Raw genomic sequence first — 15024 nt, 5'->3', positions numbered from 1 at the left:
AAAAAAGACAATTAAAACCTAGGATTTGGAAACTTGCTGAAATAAATGTACATAACATTATCATATTATGATATAACTTTTGAAAAGAAATTAGAGTGACTTCAGAGACCCATATTTGGACCCTTAGTGCATTATATTTGAAGGACATAAGGACCCTTAGTGCATTATATTTGAAGGACAAAAAGAATTGCAAAGAAATTATAAACTTCATTCAGTGGTTTTATTGTTAATAATAATATTGGCATTGTAATTTTTTAGCTGTGCTGGATATAATAAATGAGTATGTTTATGTGGTCAGAACAAAACCTTTAGTGTAAGAGAAAAATATTAAGTTAAGCCATATAATGTTAAATTTTAAGTAGAAGTGTGAGAATTAGTTCATATTTAGTTTCTTAAATATGTAGTTACTAACTTTTTCCCTGAAGAGACCTCAAGATAACTAACAACCCAGTAGCAATAAGCACCCCTGGTCCCCAGATTATTGTTTTCTAAATACTGTTTCTAAATACTGGCTCTTTAAGAAATTCCCAATTCCAATATCCCAGGTCTGGGATAGGAAAATCAAACAAATAGGGTCATGTGAAAGGGGCACAGAAGTCGGACCACTGACCAAAACATCAAATTCTAACATCAACAAGAATGACTACAATGGATTGAAACACATTGTATATATATAATCTGTGCGTTTGTGGCGATGAGTGAGCAAGCAGACCAAAAATATAAAACAAAACAAAAAATAGTTATTGGCTCTTCTTGGAGGTACTAGTACACCAACTCCTTCCTCTGATAATTGGTAGTTTATGGGAAGGAATTAAGTATTTACCCTGCCTGCCCAACAGGGACCAATTTTCAGAGTAACTACACAATCCTGGTTTATGAGGGAAAGTTCTTCTTAACCAAGAACTTCAACTATTAAATGTAGATGAAGTGATAGAACTTAAAATCACCATAGTAAAATAAGTGATTCAACAATTGTCATTAGTAATGTTAATATTATGAAAAAGGTTGATGGAAACTTGACCATGGAAAGATCAATGTGCCACCATCTGAATCCACTGGATCAGCGCTGTTAAAAGTCAGATAACCAGACATCACGTGCCTCCTTATGTGATACAAGGTGAAACACATAGCACCACCTCGAAATGTTCTTACATTTCATTAGATCATGAATCTAAGTCTTGAGCTTTCTTAAACTTTCTAGTTTACAGAAAATGAAAGGGAAGAGAGGGGGAGGGCAGGTAGAAAACAAATGACACTACAAGGAAACTCAGAAAAATCCTGAAGGAGGGGGAATAGTAAAGGACAATGGACTGAGTTTCTTCAGCATGACTTTGACTTGATGGTTGACCTAACCTTGATTGTTAGACTGTGAGCTACTTGAGTACAAAGAACATCCTTCATTTATCTTCATAACCACTGTCTCTTCAGAGCTCCCAGCTCATAGATGCTAAATAAATGATTATTGAAGGAATGAATGCATAGGAATATGAATCTGAATTAACCACGGTTTCTTTATCCTTTTCTTTATCCTTTGATTGGAGGGCCTGGACAGAGGATCCTTTAAAATGCCAGATTCAGTCAGTAAAAACTATTTCTGTATTAGTTTTGTGTTTTGCTTAATTCTTTAACAGCCATTAAAAGATATCCTAATGACTTGGCATCTGTCAATTCATTATACTTTACAAATTGCACTATGTTAGGCACAGCAAAGATTAGTCTTAAAGGGTGACATTTTTGCCCTCTGGGAACTTAGGTTCTGTGAGGACAGCTTAACAATGGCCAATAAATAATAAATGCAAATATTGAACAAAAATTATTTTCTTTCTTCTCCCTCCCTCCTCTCAACACACACACATACCCATACACACACACACACACACACACACACACACACATTCACATACACAAACACATATATTGTGTTATTTTTCTTTAATGATGTTTTGACATCTTAAGTCTTCTGGTTGGGGACACAGTCCTCCTCCCTGGGCTAGCCAATCCTTAGAACTAGCAAAGGGCCCAGCCAGAGGATGCCTTTGACATGAACACGAAACCAGTCCAGAGCCACCCCTCCTGGATCTGGCCCCAGCACCCCAGGAGGCAATATTCCTCTGCCTTAATCATCTCAGGGCCAGGTCAGGCTAGTAGGGACCACCCTGTAGTTTAGAACGTAGAGCAGTTATCCAAACCAGCTGGTCTTGAAGTGCAGAAACCCCAGCAGAGGCTCTAGTCCTGCCCCTTTGCTACTGCTTTCTGCTCTCTGCCCACCCTAAGCTGCCCCGCGGGGCCCTGCAAGGCGTCCTGTGCTTCCTGTTTCTAGGACCTTTGAGTGTAATTTTGTTTCCTGAGCCTCTCCAGCATCTCCTCTTGTAGCTGCACCGGACTGTCTCATAAAAGAATACAGAACACATCCAGAAACCCTCATACATGTTTTTGGAGATGTCATGTAGGCCATCTCTTTATACCACACCTTCAACCTGCAGTGTCTCCCCCTTTGCCCTTCAGAATTGACATATCCTTCAAGGCCCAGTTAAAATTTCACTTTTATGTGGAATTTTCCCAGATCTCCCAGATTAATTATTCTTTCCACTGAACTCAGCAGTCTGTTACTCTTTAGAACCTATTTTGTTCTTTCTTGCTACCTTTAAGTCCACTTCTTCCACTATAAACTTGTTGAGGTCAGGGGCACCTGGATGGCTCAGTCTGACTTCAGCTCAGGTCATGATCTCACAGACTGTGAGTTCGAACGCTACATCGCACTCTGTGCTTGATAGCTCAAAGCCTGGAGCCTGCTTCAGATTCTTTGTCCCTCACTTGCTCTTCTCTCCTGCTCATGCTCTCTCTCTCAAGAATTTTTAAAACATTAAAAAATAAATAAATAAATAAATAATAAACTTGTTGAGGTCAAAACAGTGTGCTGTTCATCAATATGCCCCCCAGATTGGTTGTTATAATGTTGACATGAAGTGCAGATGTTTAATCAGCGTACAAACTTGCTTTTCTCTAAACTCAAATACATGTTATATGCATAATGTTAATTGCTCCAACTGTGTGATAAACAGAAGAAATTATTCCTTCTGCCATTAACAGCCAATGATGTAACCCAGGAGCACCTACACTATCACATTACTTCTCTGGTCTAAATTCTTCCTGGTTTCTTGGTGCCTAGTATATGAACCTTTGGGCTCTTCAGAGATTACATAACATAGCCCCAGTTTGTTCTTTTAACCTCACTACCTTCTACTTCCAGTGCCCCTCACGAATATTTGAAACTCTTACCAAACAGAGTAACGGTGTCGCTTCCTGCAAGTGTCTTCATGCCTTCTTCCCATGCTGTCCCCTCTCCTTCTTTACCTGTCATCACATGATGAGCTCTTCACGGCCCATTTCAAATGGTCTTTGTCTACCCTGTTATTTCTGATCTACATAACCAGATGTATATGCTGCTCTGTGAACTTCTGTTGCATTGTGTAAACCTGCTATGTATTTGCCTGTGTTTGTGTTACCTCCTGTCCCACACACAGACATTTCAGAACATGTGGAGATCATGAGTAAAATGGCTCTGAGGTACAGGAAAGGGGGAACACAGAAAGAGGCAAAAGAGAAAGAAAACAAGATTTCCCTCGGACTTCTTATGTGAGGAAGTGGCTCTCCCATCACCGGGAGTATTCAGGAAGAAACCGTGTGATTACATGCCAGGATACTGGAAAAGAATCTCACTTCTCTGGGTAGGGATTAAACTCAATGATTTCTGGGATGCTTCCCAACTTTAAAATTCTTCAGTTTATGAAAACCCCAAAAAGTAAGAGAAAGAAAACTTTTGAGCTAGAGGTACATGATGTTGGTAAAGTGAAGCCTACTGACATCAGATGCAACTGTTTACATGAAGTTAATAAAATAATTTAAAAACCTTATTTTGGCCAACATTTTATGTTTTATCCCCCTAAGCAACAACCTTCTGTGAATCTGCTGTAAAGTAGCAAGATGTTAATTTGAGTTTCATCTCCTTTTACCTCCTATTAGACTTCTAGTTGATATGCAAATGAGCAATACAGTAAAACCACCAATGCTCCATAAGATAAAAAAACAGGGCCAGAAAGGATCCTTGTCTGGATAATTAAGTTCTGAGTGTGTAGAAATGGACTTTGTTGTGTTTTGTGGTTTAAGGCAAGAATTAATAGTTCTCTTTTAATATATTGTGACTTATTTATAAAATTAAAGAAATTACTAAGAAATTACTAAGTGTCTTTTAATGTTCAATGAGGAAAGTCAAAAAAGTAGAAAAGGGAAATGAAATATATCCATAATCCTATAACCCCAAGATGTCTACTTTTAACGCTTTCAGTATATTTTCTTCCAGATTTCTCTCTTGGCATGGGTACATATGTTTGTGTGTTTGTGTGTGAGAAAATGAGATCATGTGACATCGTTTTTAAAGCTTTAAAGAAGTGCCTCAGGATCTCTATGGAGAATCCATTATGCACTTTTTCAAGCTCTGTGTTTTTTCAAAGTATCTTAGAGTTATTTGGGTCGAGAGAAGCATAGAAAATTAAACAGCTGGAAAATGAGCTACGAACTATTGAGGCAGATGATGTTTAATTCTGAGCAATTTGATAGAGAGCAATTTTTACATGAAGGCAAGGCTTCAGTGATAGATAGATAGTGACACAGAAGACAGCTTGTAGCAGTTTTACTTACAAAGGCTATCCAGGGCTTATGCATAGCAAGAAAGAGCAGCTTCTCGGCCCGTGCAGGTATGTATATAGCAAAGGTGGGGGGGAAATCTGTTTTTCTTTCTTTGAAATTCAAGGTCCCTGAACAGAGAGAATGAAAAAGTACAGACAGGGTCATTCAGTGAAAGTAATCTGAGCATTCTCTTCCTTTTACATAGCAAGCAGAAGTTCTAGGCTTTCATGCTAACATTTTGTAAGTGACTCTATCTCAGGCTGTATTCTTGTCTTGTGTTGATTATTGCCTCGGAAAGCCAGGCCAGTTGGTCCATGCAGCCACCAGCATTCACCTAAGAATTAGAAATAACATTTTCTGACTCATAAAGGGATTTCACCTCCCAATTAATCTAGTGCCAAATATCCAAATTAGTGATAGGATTCTTGGAAGGAAATGATAAGTTCTTTGTACAATTAACTTTACAAACCCAAGTGAACATGGTGGTAATTGACCCCATACTTCTACATCCTTGAATTAGAAAATACAACCCAATAACTGTAAAACACCTGAAGTTCTTGAGGGATGAGATTGTGTTTATAGCTCATTCCATGTCAGGGACAGTGTGAGATATTTTCTGGCCTGAGGCCTTGACAGTTGAAACTAGAAATGCTGTAGAGAGTATAGAATCGAAGGTAGTGGTTTTATATTCAGTTTTATTTGGTGTTTCAACAAGGTAGATACTGACATCATTGCTGTATTCTTGGTGTTATAAATCTTACTGTGTTAGCAATTGCATGGTTGGTTAGATTAATGTATGATAATGATTCAGTATTTGAAATGATGAGTCTCGTCTCTTGTCTCTTTCTGTGTGAAATTCTAATTTGTAGTGAGTGGCTCAGACCACTCAGATTTGAATTATTCTGTTTATGTAAAAAGTCATTTATTAAATAAAGATGATGTTAGTAATTTTTAAATCAATGGTTTGAATCAGCTTTACTTTTGGTTTGTAGACCAAAAAGGTTAGTTGCTTTGATGATGCAACTCTCCAGTTTTAAGTCAACTGCTAATGGGTGAATAAACAATACAGTTATCCAGACATGGCATTTAAAGAATTGTTTCTGGGGCACCTGGGTGGCTCAGTTAAGCATCCAACTTCAGCTCAAGTCATAATCTCACGGTTCATGGGTTTGAGCCCCGCATTGAGCTCTGTGCTGACAGCTCAGAGCCTGGAGCCTGCTTCGGATTCTGTGTCTCCCTTTCTCTCTGCCCCTCTCTAGCTCACACACTGTCTCTCTCTCTCTCTCAAAAATAAACATTAAAAATTTAAAAAATAATAGTAAAGAATTGTTTCTCTCACTTTATTATTGAAAAGCATTAGACTTTCTCTCCATTTCTTTTGACAGAGAGTGAGTAAGAATGTGCATGCATGCACATAAATGGGGGAGGAACAGAGGGAGAGAGAGAGAAAGAGAGAGAGAAAATCTCAAGCAGGCTCCATGTTCAGTGCAGAACCTGACTTAGGGCTCAATCTCATAATGACCTGGGCTGAAATCAAGAGCCAAACGCTCAACCAACTGGACCACCTAGGCTCTCCTAAACTCTGTATCTTTAAACTATTGCTTCTTAAGCGTATCCATAGCCTTTCAAATATCCAGTTATCTCAGAGTCTCCAGGTCTTGTGGGCTGATGCTGTTAGTAATATTTTTAGGGCATTGAAATTGTACAATGAAGAAAAATTAAATTGGAATTTGATTTATACTCAAAAATAGCTTATATCAGAGGAGATAAAGTAATTTTCCTTTTTGCATGAAAATTTATCAAAAAATAGTCAGCCACCAATTAGATAAAATAAAGAGCAAGATGTTATGTTCTTTTAAAAAGATTAAAGCTTCTTTTACACCAAAAATAAGGTTCTTTTTTCCATTTCAGTGTAAAACCTGTTCTGAGCCAAAACAGATAACCAGTTCATCTGCTATCTATGACAACCCCAATCTCATCAAACCAATTCCAGTGAAGCCCAGTGAAAACCAGCAGCAGCGCATACCTCGGCCCAGCCAGGTACAAAGTCCTGTGCTTTTCGTTTGCCATGTCTCTCTAGAATTCTTTTTTTTTTAATGTTATTTTTTTAATTTTTTTTATTTCTGAGAGAGAGAGGGATAGTGTGAGCAAGGGAGGGTCAGAGAGAGAGGGAGACACAGAATCGGAAGCAGGCTCCAGGCTCTGAGCTAGCTGTCAGCACAGAGCCCAACGTGGGGCTCGAACCCATGAACCGTGAGATCATGACCTGAGCTGAAGTCAGACACTTAACCAACTGAGCCACCCCGGCGCCCCAATGTCTCCCTAGAATTCTTAAAGAACTTTGACCTAGAGTATAGTCAAGGGAGAGCCCGGTACTGTTCAAAGGTGCTTGAAGGTAAACCCAACAAAGAGAGAATTCAAATTCAAGATTTTTAAAAAATTATTATTAATGTATTCTTCCTAGAAGCAGGTTGAAATTTTTAATTTTGGCATTTGCCATACTCTGTGCTCGTCTCTTATGGACTTGAACTCCTTAGATAATGTGTTTTTAAAAAAACAGCAAACTCATAATGTTAGAGCTGACAGGAATGCTACCTGGAAGGCCCTTGTTCTCCTGAGGTAGGTGCTTGGCTTCCCAGAGCTACGGAGGGGAAGGACACTAAGGCAGCAAGTCAGTCAGACGTTTCTGAGCGCTTCCACCATACTGGGTGTGGCGTGGCACACTGAGCATGGAGCTGGATTCCTGTTATGAGGAAGGGTGTACAGTCCCCTGTAGACCTGATGACTTCTCATGGCATCTGCATCTAAATATATAAATACAATAGCATATTTTGTACATGTATTTTTCAGAATAGTGCCGCATTAACAAAACTGCTCATCTGGAAGTCCCATTATTGATTATAAATGTAATGTGGCTATTTCTGTTTCCTCTGGAGACTCCTCATTAAAGGTTTGATTGGTTTGTTTTTTTTTAAGGAATTCTTTTAAATCAATTTTGAAAATGAAGATAGAGCCAAAAGACATAAAGACTGGCTAAATGAAAGGCTCATGTTGATTTTTTTTTTAAATAATTATCTTTTAGCTTTCTTTTATTTTTGTTTGCCTTCCATGGAAAAAAATTTTAATAGAGAAACTGGAATATGTTGACTTTAGAATGAAGCTCATGTTTCCTTAGCCCAACAACACAGAAAACAGCAGAAGGAGCAGGAGGTGATACAGAGCAGGAAGGAGGTAGCTTTGTGACTGATCGGACCAGGGCATGTCGTATGCATGCACATGATGATTGTTTTAAAAGCTACTGGTATATGGTTGAAAGGGTCAAGTTAGATTAGATGACTTACGTTTCTTTCCATTCCTAAATTTCTAATTCTACAAAAATCCTCACATTTCTGTGCGTTCTCAGCATCTTCTTATACTCTGCAGGGTTAGGGGGACTTCCTGTTGAAGAGATTATTTCCCCTTTAGTATATATAACTTTGTACCATAGTGGTCCCCAGTCTGTGAACCCCAGACCCAACAAGGGCCTATTTTATCAACAGATGCTAGAATATATCCACTATCTCAGGTGTGGTAGAGAAGAATACTGTGAAAAATTTTGACCTTAAAAGGAAGTCTTAGAATTCTAAAATTAACTATAATTATAGTTTTTTCATCCTTTCTAATTGATCCTATGTAAATAGAAGAAATCATCAGTGAGGTTAGTTATGTTTCATAGCCCCTCTATGTAACCAAATTGTCTCTGGACCCATTTTCAGACATTTTTTTTTTTTTACAGATCTTAGACCCCGAACCACAACACTTGTCCTTGACAGCTCTCTTTGGGAAGCAGGACAAATCTACATGTCAGGAAACTGTGGGGTCCCCACAGACCATCCAGCAGCAGCAGCAGCAGCAGCAGCAGGAGAAACTTCCGGTCAGGCAGGGGGTTGTACGCTCACTCTCCTATGAGGAACCCAGAAGACACTCACCCCCCTTCGAGAAGCAGCTCTGTCCGGCCATTCAGAAACTCATGGTGAGGAGCGCAGACCTCCACCCACTGTCAGAACTGCCTGAGAGCCGGCCCTGCAAAAATGGCAACACCTGTTCTGCCGCTGAGGGTTTTCTGGGGCCTGTCCAGCCGGTGTCTCCCCACAGCACCGGGACTTCCTGTCGTGTACAAAGTGCTTCCAGAACTCAGAACCTGTTGGAGAAGCTTCAGAGCGCCCCAAGGCCAGTGAACAAGTATGAGCCTGGTACAGCAGCACCTGCGGGCTCAGCTACCCCAAACCTCAGCACCGCTCTCCCTGCTGCCAGTGCCGGAGCTCCAGTAAGGGGGCTGGTGCAGCCACAGGTAGGGTACTTCAATGGCGCCCTTCCACCTCAGACACCAGGACATCCGGCTCATGGAAAAGAGCAGTCCACACACCCAAGACCAATGCTCCCCCTCTCTGGCAATCAGGCGAGTGGCTCTGGAGTAATCTCCCCTCAGGAGTTACTGAAAAAGCTTCAGATTGTACAGCAAGAGCAGCAGCTGCACGCGTCCGGCCGGCCGGCCTTGGCAGCGAAGTTCCCCGTGGTGACCCAGAGCTCTAGGACAGGGAAGGCCTTGGAGTCCTGGATGGACAAGACCCCCAGCACGGAAAAGCAGACCCCTCTCTTTCAGGTGCGTGTCTCGGGGGTGGGGGCGTGCGGGCGGTATTGCTGCACTGCGGTGAAACCTGGCATCAGCCTCTGTGCTCTCGGGGACATTTCTGTGCAGAGCAGGGCGCCGAGCACCACATCTGTGCACCTTATTATCACCATAACTTGCCGCCTGGAGAGAACATTCTTTCTTCACTTGGCCATCTGGGGGCTTCCCGCCTGTTAGAGACACTTTCTTTGTACAGTCAAATCTTCACAGCATCATAGGCCCAACACAAGCACGTGAACACAGGAAACAGCACGGACGTGTAGAGAACCCCCTAATCTTTGACCATGGGCTCTTACTGCCTGCTCTGAAATCCTGTGAGATGCCAGACATTCGACCTTTTCTGATTATTTTAACATCATTACTGTTTATGTGTGTATTCAGTAAATACCTCTGAGCACTTACTGCACGCCAGGCACCATGCTCCCTGTGGGGACGTACCTGCGGGCGTGTGACAAGTGACAAGGCGCGCAGACTCACTGCCTCAGGGGTGCAGGCTGGTTTTATTTCTATCGCCAGTATAGCTTAAAGAAGACCAAGAGAGGAGTGAGTGTGCCATCTAACCCCCCCACCACACACACACACACACACACACACACACACACGCAAAGTGCCAGACGGGGGGTGGGAGGGGGGAGGGGACACTTTAAGAAATACTCTGTCCTTCAAGGAAGGCAGTTCTCTAAGTTGATCAGTAACTTGGAGTGGTGAGAAAACCACAGCTGTTTCATCGCCTGTGAGTAACATCTGGAGACCTCTGATTTTTTTTTTCCCATTTGGATTGGCACAAATTCACTGAGAAGACATGGGGTTTAAAAGTTAGGACATTCTCCCTGTTCATTACAGATGTCAGTGCTGGTCTATTCGTCCTGCTTTGGCAAGTAGCTGACACGATTCCTCAAAGGTCCCTCACGTTTTTGAAAACAAAGATCATAGCACCTAAGTCTTTGTATATGTGAGAGCCTGAGCCAAAGTGTTGGTGATTATTTATGACAGTCTCACAAAAGCGATTGTTACCCACTGCCCGCCTCATTTCAGTGCCATAGTGTCCTGTCTCTTTCATACCTGCTTTTTTCTTTTGGTGGTTTAGATGGGACGCCAGAAAAGTTGGTGCTAATAGTGGGACATCATCTTCGGTGGGCACAGTTCTCAGTTCTCTTCAGCGCCCGCGTGTGTGGAGAGCTGATCACGACAGTGTGCGTCTGTCAGCCCACACTGCATTCTCCCTGAGGGCGCCGGGACCACACTGCGGGTGGTTTCTGTTCCAGCTCCTCGCCTCGCCATGGCAGATAGGGACAGTTAAAGGAAACAACCTGCCTTCCGCCAAGCTTCTTTCTGCCCAAAAAGATACTGAGGGAGTGATTATAAAAAATCACAGCAGGGGCGCCTGGGTGGCTTAGTCGGTTAAGCGTCCGACTTTCGCTTAGGTCATGATCTCGCTGTTCGTGGGTTCGAGCCCCGCGTCGGGCTCTGTGCTGACTGCCAGCTCAGAGCCTGGAGCCTGCTTCAGATTCTGTATCCCCCTCTCTCTCTGACCCTCCCCTGCTCACGCTGTCTCTCTCTCTCTTCTAGAAATAAATAAAAATATAAAAAAAAAAATCACAGCAGCGTCTAGACTGCTGGCCTTAATGCCCCCTTCTCATGAAGGCTGACAGTAGCATTCTTTTTTCTCACCTGCCTTAGAAATGAATGAGAGACAGCTGTAGGAGTCAGTCGGACAAGGAACCAAATGTCAATTGCATAACTGGAGAAGCTGTTGGAAAACTTGGTTTTAGGTGTTCAGCCAAGTGAGGTCTACCTACTCACTCGGACAGACAAGCCCCCAGCTGTGCGGAGCACCACGAGCCCCCCTCCACCCCCCCNNTGGATGCTCTCCGCAAGTGGGCAGATCCGATCAGAGAGGGACCTAGGAGGGCTGAACCTAATGAGCATGTCTCCTTCCTAGTGAGAAGTCAGCGAGCAGTGTCGAGAGAGGCCGGGAAGGTTCCTCCACGTGGAGAAATCAGGAGCAGAAATGTGTGTGTGCCCCTAGCAAGTGTAACAGTTCGCGTGGGTTACTGGACCTTTAGGTCAGAGTGGTGGTCAGTTAGCCCCGAGGAAGAGGCCTGCAGTCCTCAAGACAGGCTGCCACGTGATGGTGGTAAACTGCAAAAAATATTACGCGGAGGATGAGCTTCGTATGCAGTGGGAATAACAGTCACAGCGGCAGACTGCCAGCGCTGCCTAGTAATGACAAAGTACAATACGTGGCGAGCTGAGCAGGAATCAGTCTCCTGTGGGCTCCTCCACCTAGTGGACTTGTGAGCAATTAATACTGAAACTCATGTATACCCACTCTTGCAAGCAAGGGGGCCTCCTTATCTGTCTACCTTCCTTTTCAACGGGTTGCTGCTTACTACTGCCCCCTCTGTGTATTTGCCATGAGCAGGCCATCTCACCTCCGCGCGTCCCTACTACAGTGGCTCCTTCTCTGCTCATGTCCCCCATGGTGTTCACACAACCCACCTGTGCCCCGCCAAAGGAGAGGGACGGTGGACTCCTGCCCCTGGGAAGCCAAGAACCAGCTGCCACCTCTACCAGCCTCTTCCTGCCTCTGCAGACCCCGGAGCCCCCCACCATCACCAGCAGCCCACTCACCAAGCTCCAGCTTCAGGAAGCACTGCTGTACCTCATTCAGGTAGGAGAGCCATGTCGTCTCTCTTCTTCCCTTTCCCAACACTGCCGACCTGTTGGTTACTGCTTTGAGATAAAGACTCAGCTAATGCCTACTTAGTACTCCTCAAGAAAAAAAGGACCATGTAACAATTCAACCTAAAGACCCCAATGGCCTCTGTGCTCGGTTAGCTGGATGAGGTTCCGAATACTGGCTGTGGCTTTGGGTGTCTCAGGCCATCAAGGATTTTGTAATATTGACTGAGTCCTCCAAGCTGTCACCTGCCAGAAAAGAAAGAAACGTATACCGTGTAATTAAGCAGCCACTGGGAGGATCATAGGTGCCGGCCAGTGCCCAGACTGCTCACCGTGGGGAAATGGAGGTGAGAGCCATCTTGAGCAAGTTACAACATTTAGAGGAAGGTTCATGCAGACTGTTGAAGAAGGAGGAAACATGTAGGGAAGCCAGAAGTGGCTGTGACTACTAAGGGCATATTTTACAAATAATTTTGAAACCTGCTGATGGGTCAGGATGGAAGGGGAGGGGACTTCTTGGTCAGCCATGTGTCTTACTTGGCTTGTGAGGTAACAACAACATAACAGCTGCCATGTGTAGAGAGCTCTGCGTTGGGCACTGTCTTAAATGCTTCACTTACATTAATTCATTTAACCCTTCTGCAACAACCCTATTTTAGAGACAAGGAAACTGAGGCTAAGTGACAGGCCTGCGGCCACAGCTGGAAAATCGCGGAGCTAGGATTCAACCCCAGTCTGGCTGCAGAGTGCTCCTTCCCGCTGCGCTGGGCTGGGGCTGTGGTACTAACAGGACTGCAAGGGCTGGGCGTCCAGAGGCCGTTCAGCAGTCCGCCTGGTGAAGCACACCAAAAATACATGCCAGGCCTTGAAAAGTGGAACACTTACCACACAGACTTCAGACACCTCAGTTATCGTAGTTAGGTGTCTTTTCGATAGTCTTTAAGAAAACTTGTGTGGTACTTTGCCTAAGCTTTGGCAGACTTTCAGAGAGCCAGCCAGCACTCTGCAGTTGTCCCATCCTAGTTAAGAAGACTGTGGTCTCTATTATTAAAAATATTGTTGAAAAGTCACATATTTTGGAGGGAAGGGAAGGAGTGAGGGCTAGCAATCTGCATCCCGAGTGTGAAAGCAGGATAGCAGCCCACTAAAGATCAGCAACAAATGAGTGGGCCCCACTAATCTGTAAACAAGTATCAGGGTAAAAGTATTTCCCACCTTTTCAAGCCACTCATGATAAGTTCGTGAGGACTTAGGACATCTATAAACTTCTTTTTTTATGAGCAATGAAGAAAAAACATTTAAATTGAAAAGTTTCACATTTTTTTCGGGTTCATTCCACTTAGAAAACACTGTTCCAAAGATCTTTGAACAGGAGCCAAGACTCCAAAAGTCTAGAGCAGGCCCAGTATGTTGCTAGGTAGAAAATTACGTTCCGTCCACTCTCTGCATACACTTTACCTTTCCCCATATTGTAGACATATCTTCCTGATGGACTCTTGGAAGTCACTCACGCAGACTGTTTTTAGTCTTCGCCCGTTGGTAGGGACTTCGTGGCTACTTTGTAGGAAAAACAGGGAGAACATCGCTCTTTCACTGCATGAGAATAACACTAACTCTGTGCGTGGGGTGCCAAGAGGGAATGAAGGGGGAATGTGAAATGTGGGTGAATTGCTAAAGCTTTAAAGGATTTGAGTGGGAGGGAGAAGTCTCTAGAATTAAAAACAAAGAGCATCACTGATTAGACCCATGATTTTCCTCCCTCAGCCCTTAGCCAGGCAGAGGAGCCCAGAGACTGCCAGTCTAACTGCTGCCCACTCGCCCAGACCAAAACTTTCCATAACTAATGGGAGAATTATGCTAGTTTTGATGCTATAAATGAAACATGTTGCAAGTAAATCTTCCCTGATGCCGAAACAGAGTGTATACCTCGTGGGAGACTTGGAGAACCTTTAAGAAGCCCCAGAACTCTCCTTAACCAAACCTTGAGAACCACTGACCTGGATCATTGCCTCCCACTCCAGCCTTCTGTTAGGATCTGTATCTTTTCCCACAACAGGCCCAGGCTTTTCTTAGTGACCCTCATCCCATACCGCCACGTGGCTGGGCTGCCCATCTGTGCTGTGGGCAGTGAGCACTTGCTACTTCTCAGACCGACTGTTGGACACCAGCGACTGACTCTGTCAGGCCTTGCCTCCGGTCCCACTTAACCCTCACATGTATGGTGAAAAACCATCAGCCTTTGGAGCAGACAGGCAGAGAGGATCGTCTTAGTGTCAGAATGCCAGTTCATCTCCGAGACAGAGAGAGGAAGCCTTTGGCTCCTGCCAGCCAAATCATATTCCCTTGGGTCTTTTGATTTTGTTTTCCAGAACGATGATAACTTCTTGAATATAATCTACGAAGCTTATCTCTTCAGCATGACACAAGCAGCCATGAAAAAGACGATGTGAATGCAAAACATTCTCAGACTGATTTTCAAGGTCCTGTGGCTCAAGATTCTTTCACGTCAATGGTGTTACCCTAAATGTTTCCGCCTTTTTTTAAAGTATGTACGATATGAAGTAAAACGTTTCAGAATTTTTTTCAGTCAAGCTCTTTTTTTAATCACATCCTTCAGTACACCTGGTACTAAGAATTGAGTGGATAGAAGTCTTTTGCTCATATCACACAGTAAATTCCAAGCTTAAATTATTTTTTCCTTGCAGGTATGGGGCCACTTCTACAAGAATCAGTCTCTCAGTAGGAAGGGCTGTTCTGGAAACTTGGTTTCTTTGTTATTAATAGCTCTGGTTCTTTGATCGCAGGGGAGTGCTGAGCTCCTTGTGCTGGAGCGCATGCCAGCCACCAGGTGGCAGTGTCACCCCACAGACTAGCCTATGCGGACCAACCCTAGCCTTTGGAGGTAATGGTTTTCTTTTACCAGACAAAGTAAACCTTTCATTTGTAAAAATCCAGTTGGCATGTTTTCCCTGGGGCTTTTGAAG

At 43.4% G+C, this 15024-nt stretch overlaps 1 protein-coding gene across 2 annotated transcripts in view; it reads left to right on the top strand.

Moving 5' to 3' along the window:
* The window catches only part of DCP1B (decapping mRNA 1B), a 57286-nt gene extending 42660 nt beyond the window's left edge, over nt 1–14626 (top strand). For both annotated transcript variants that reach the window (XM_077759253.1, XM_077759254.1), the window contains exons 6-9: nt 6598–6726; nt 8462–9328; nt 11781–12029; nt 14410–14626. In XM_077759253.1, the coding sequence (XP_077615379.1) occupies nt 6598–6726; nt 8462–9328; nt 11781–12029; nt 14410–14490 (1326 nt within the window). In that variant the 3' untranslated portion in view covers nt 14491–14626. The remainder of the gene's footprint in view (nt 1–6597; nt 6727–8461; nt 9329–11780; nt 12030–14409) is intronic.
* The last annotated feature ends 398 nt before the right edge of the window (nt 14627–15024 follow it).

Source organism: Crocuta crocuta, unplaced genomic scaffold (assembly GCF_008692635.1).
Source record: "Crocuta crocuta isolate KB4526 unplaced genomic scaffold, BGI_CrCroc_1.0 scaffold72, whole genome shotgun sequence".
In the NCBI taxonomy this organism is placed as follows: Eukaryota; Metazoa; Chordata; class Mammalia; order Carnivora; family Hyaenidae; genus Crocuta; species Crocuta crocuta.
Note: the sequence above shows the minus strand (reverse complement) of the source record. Positions and strands in the feature narration are given on the sequence as shown.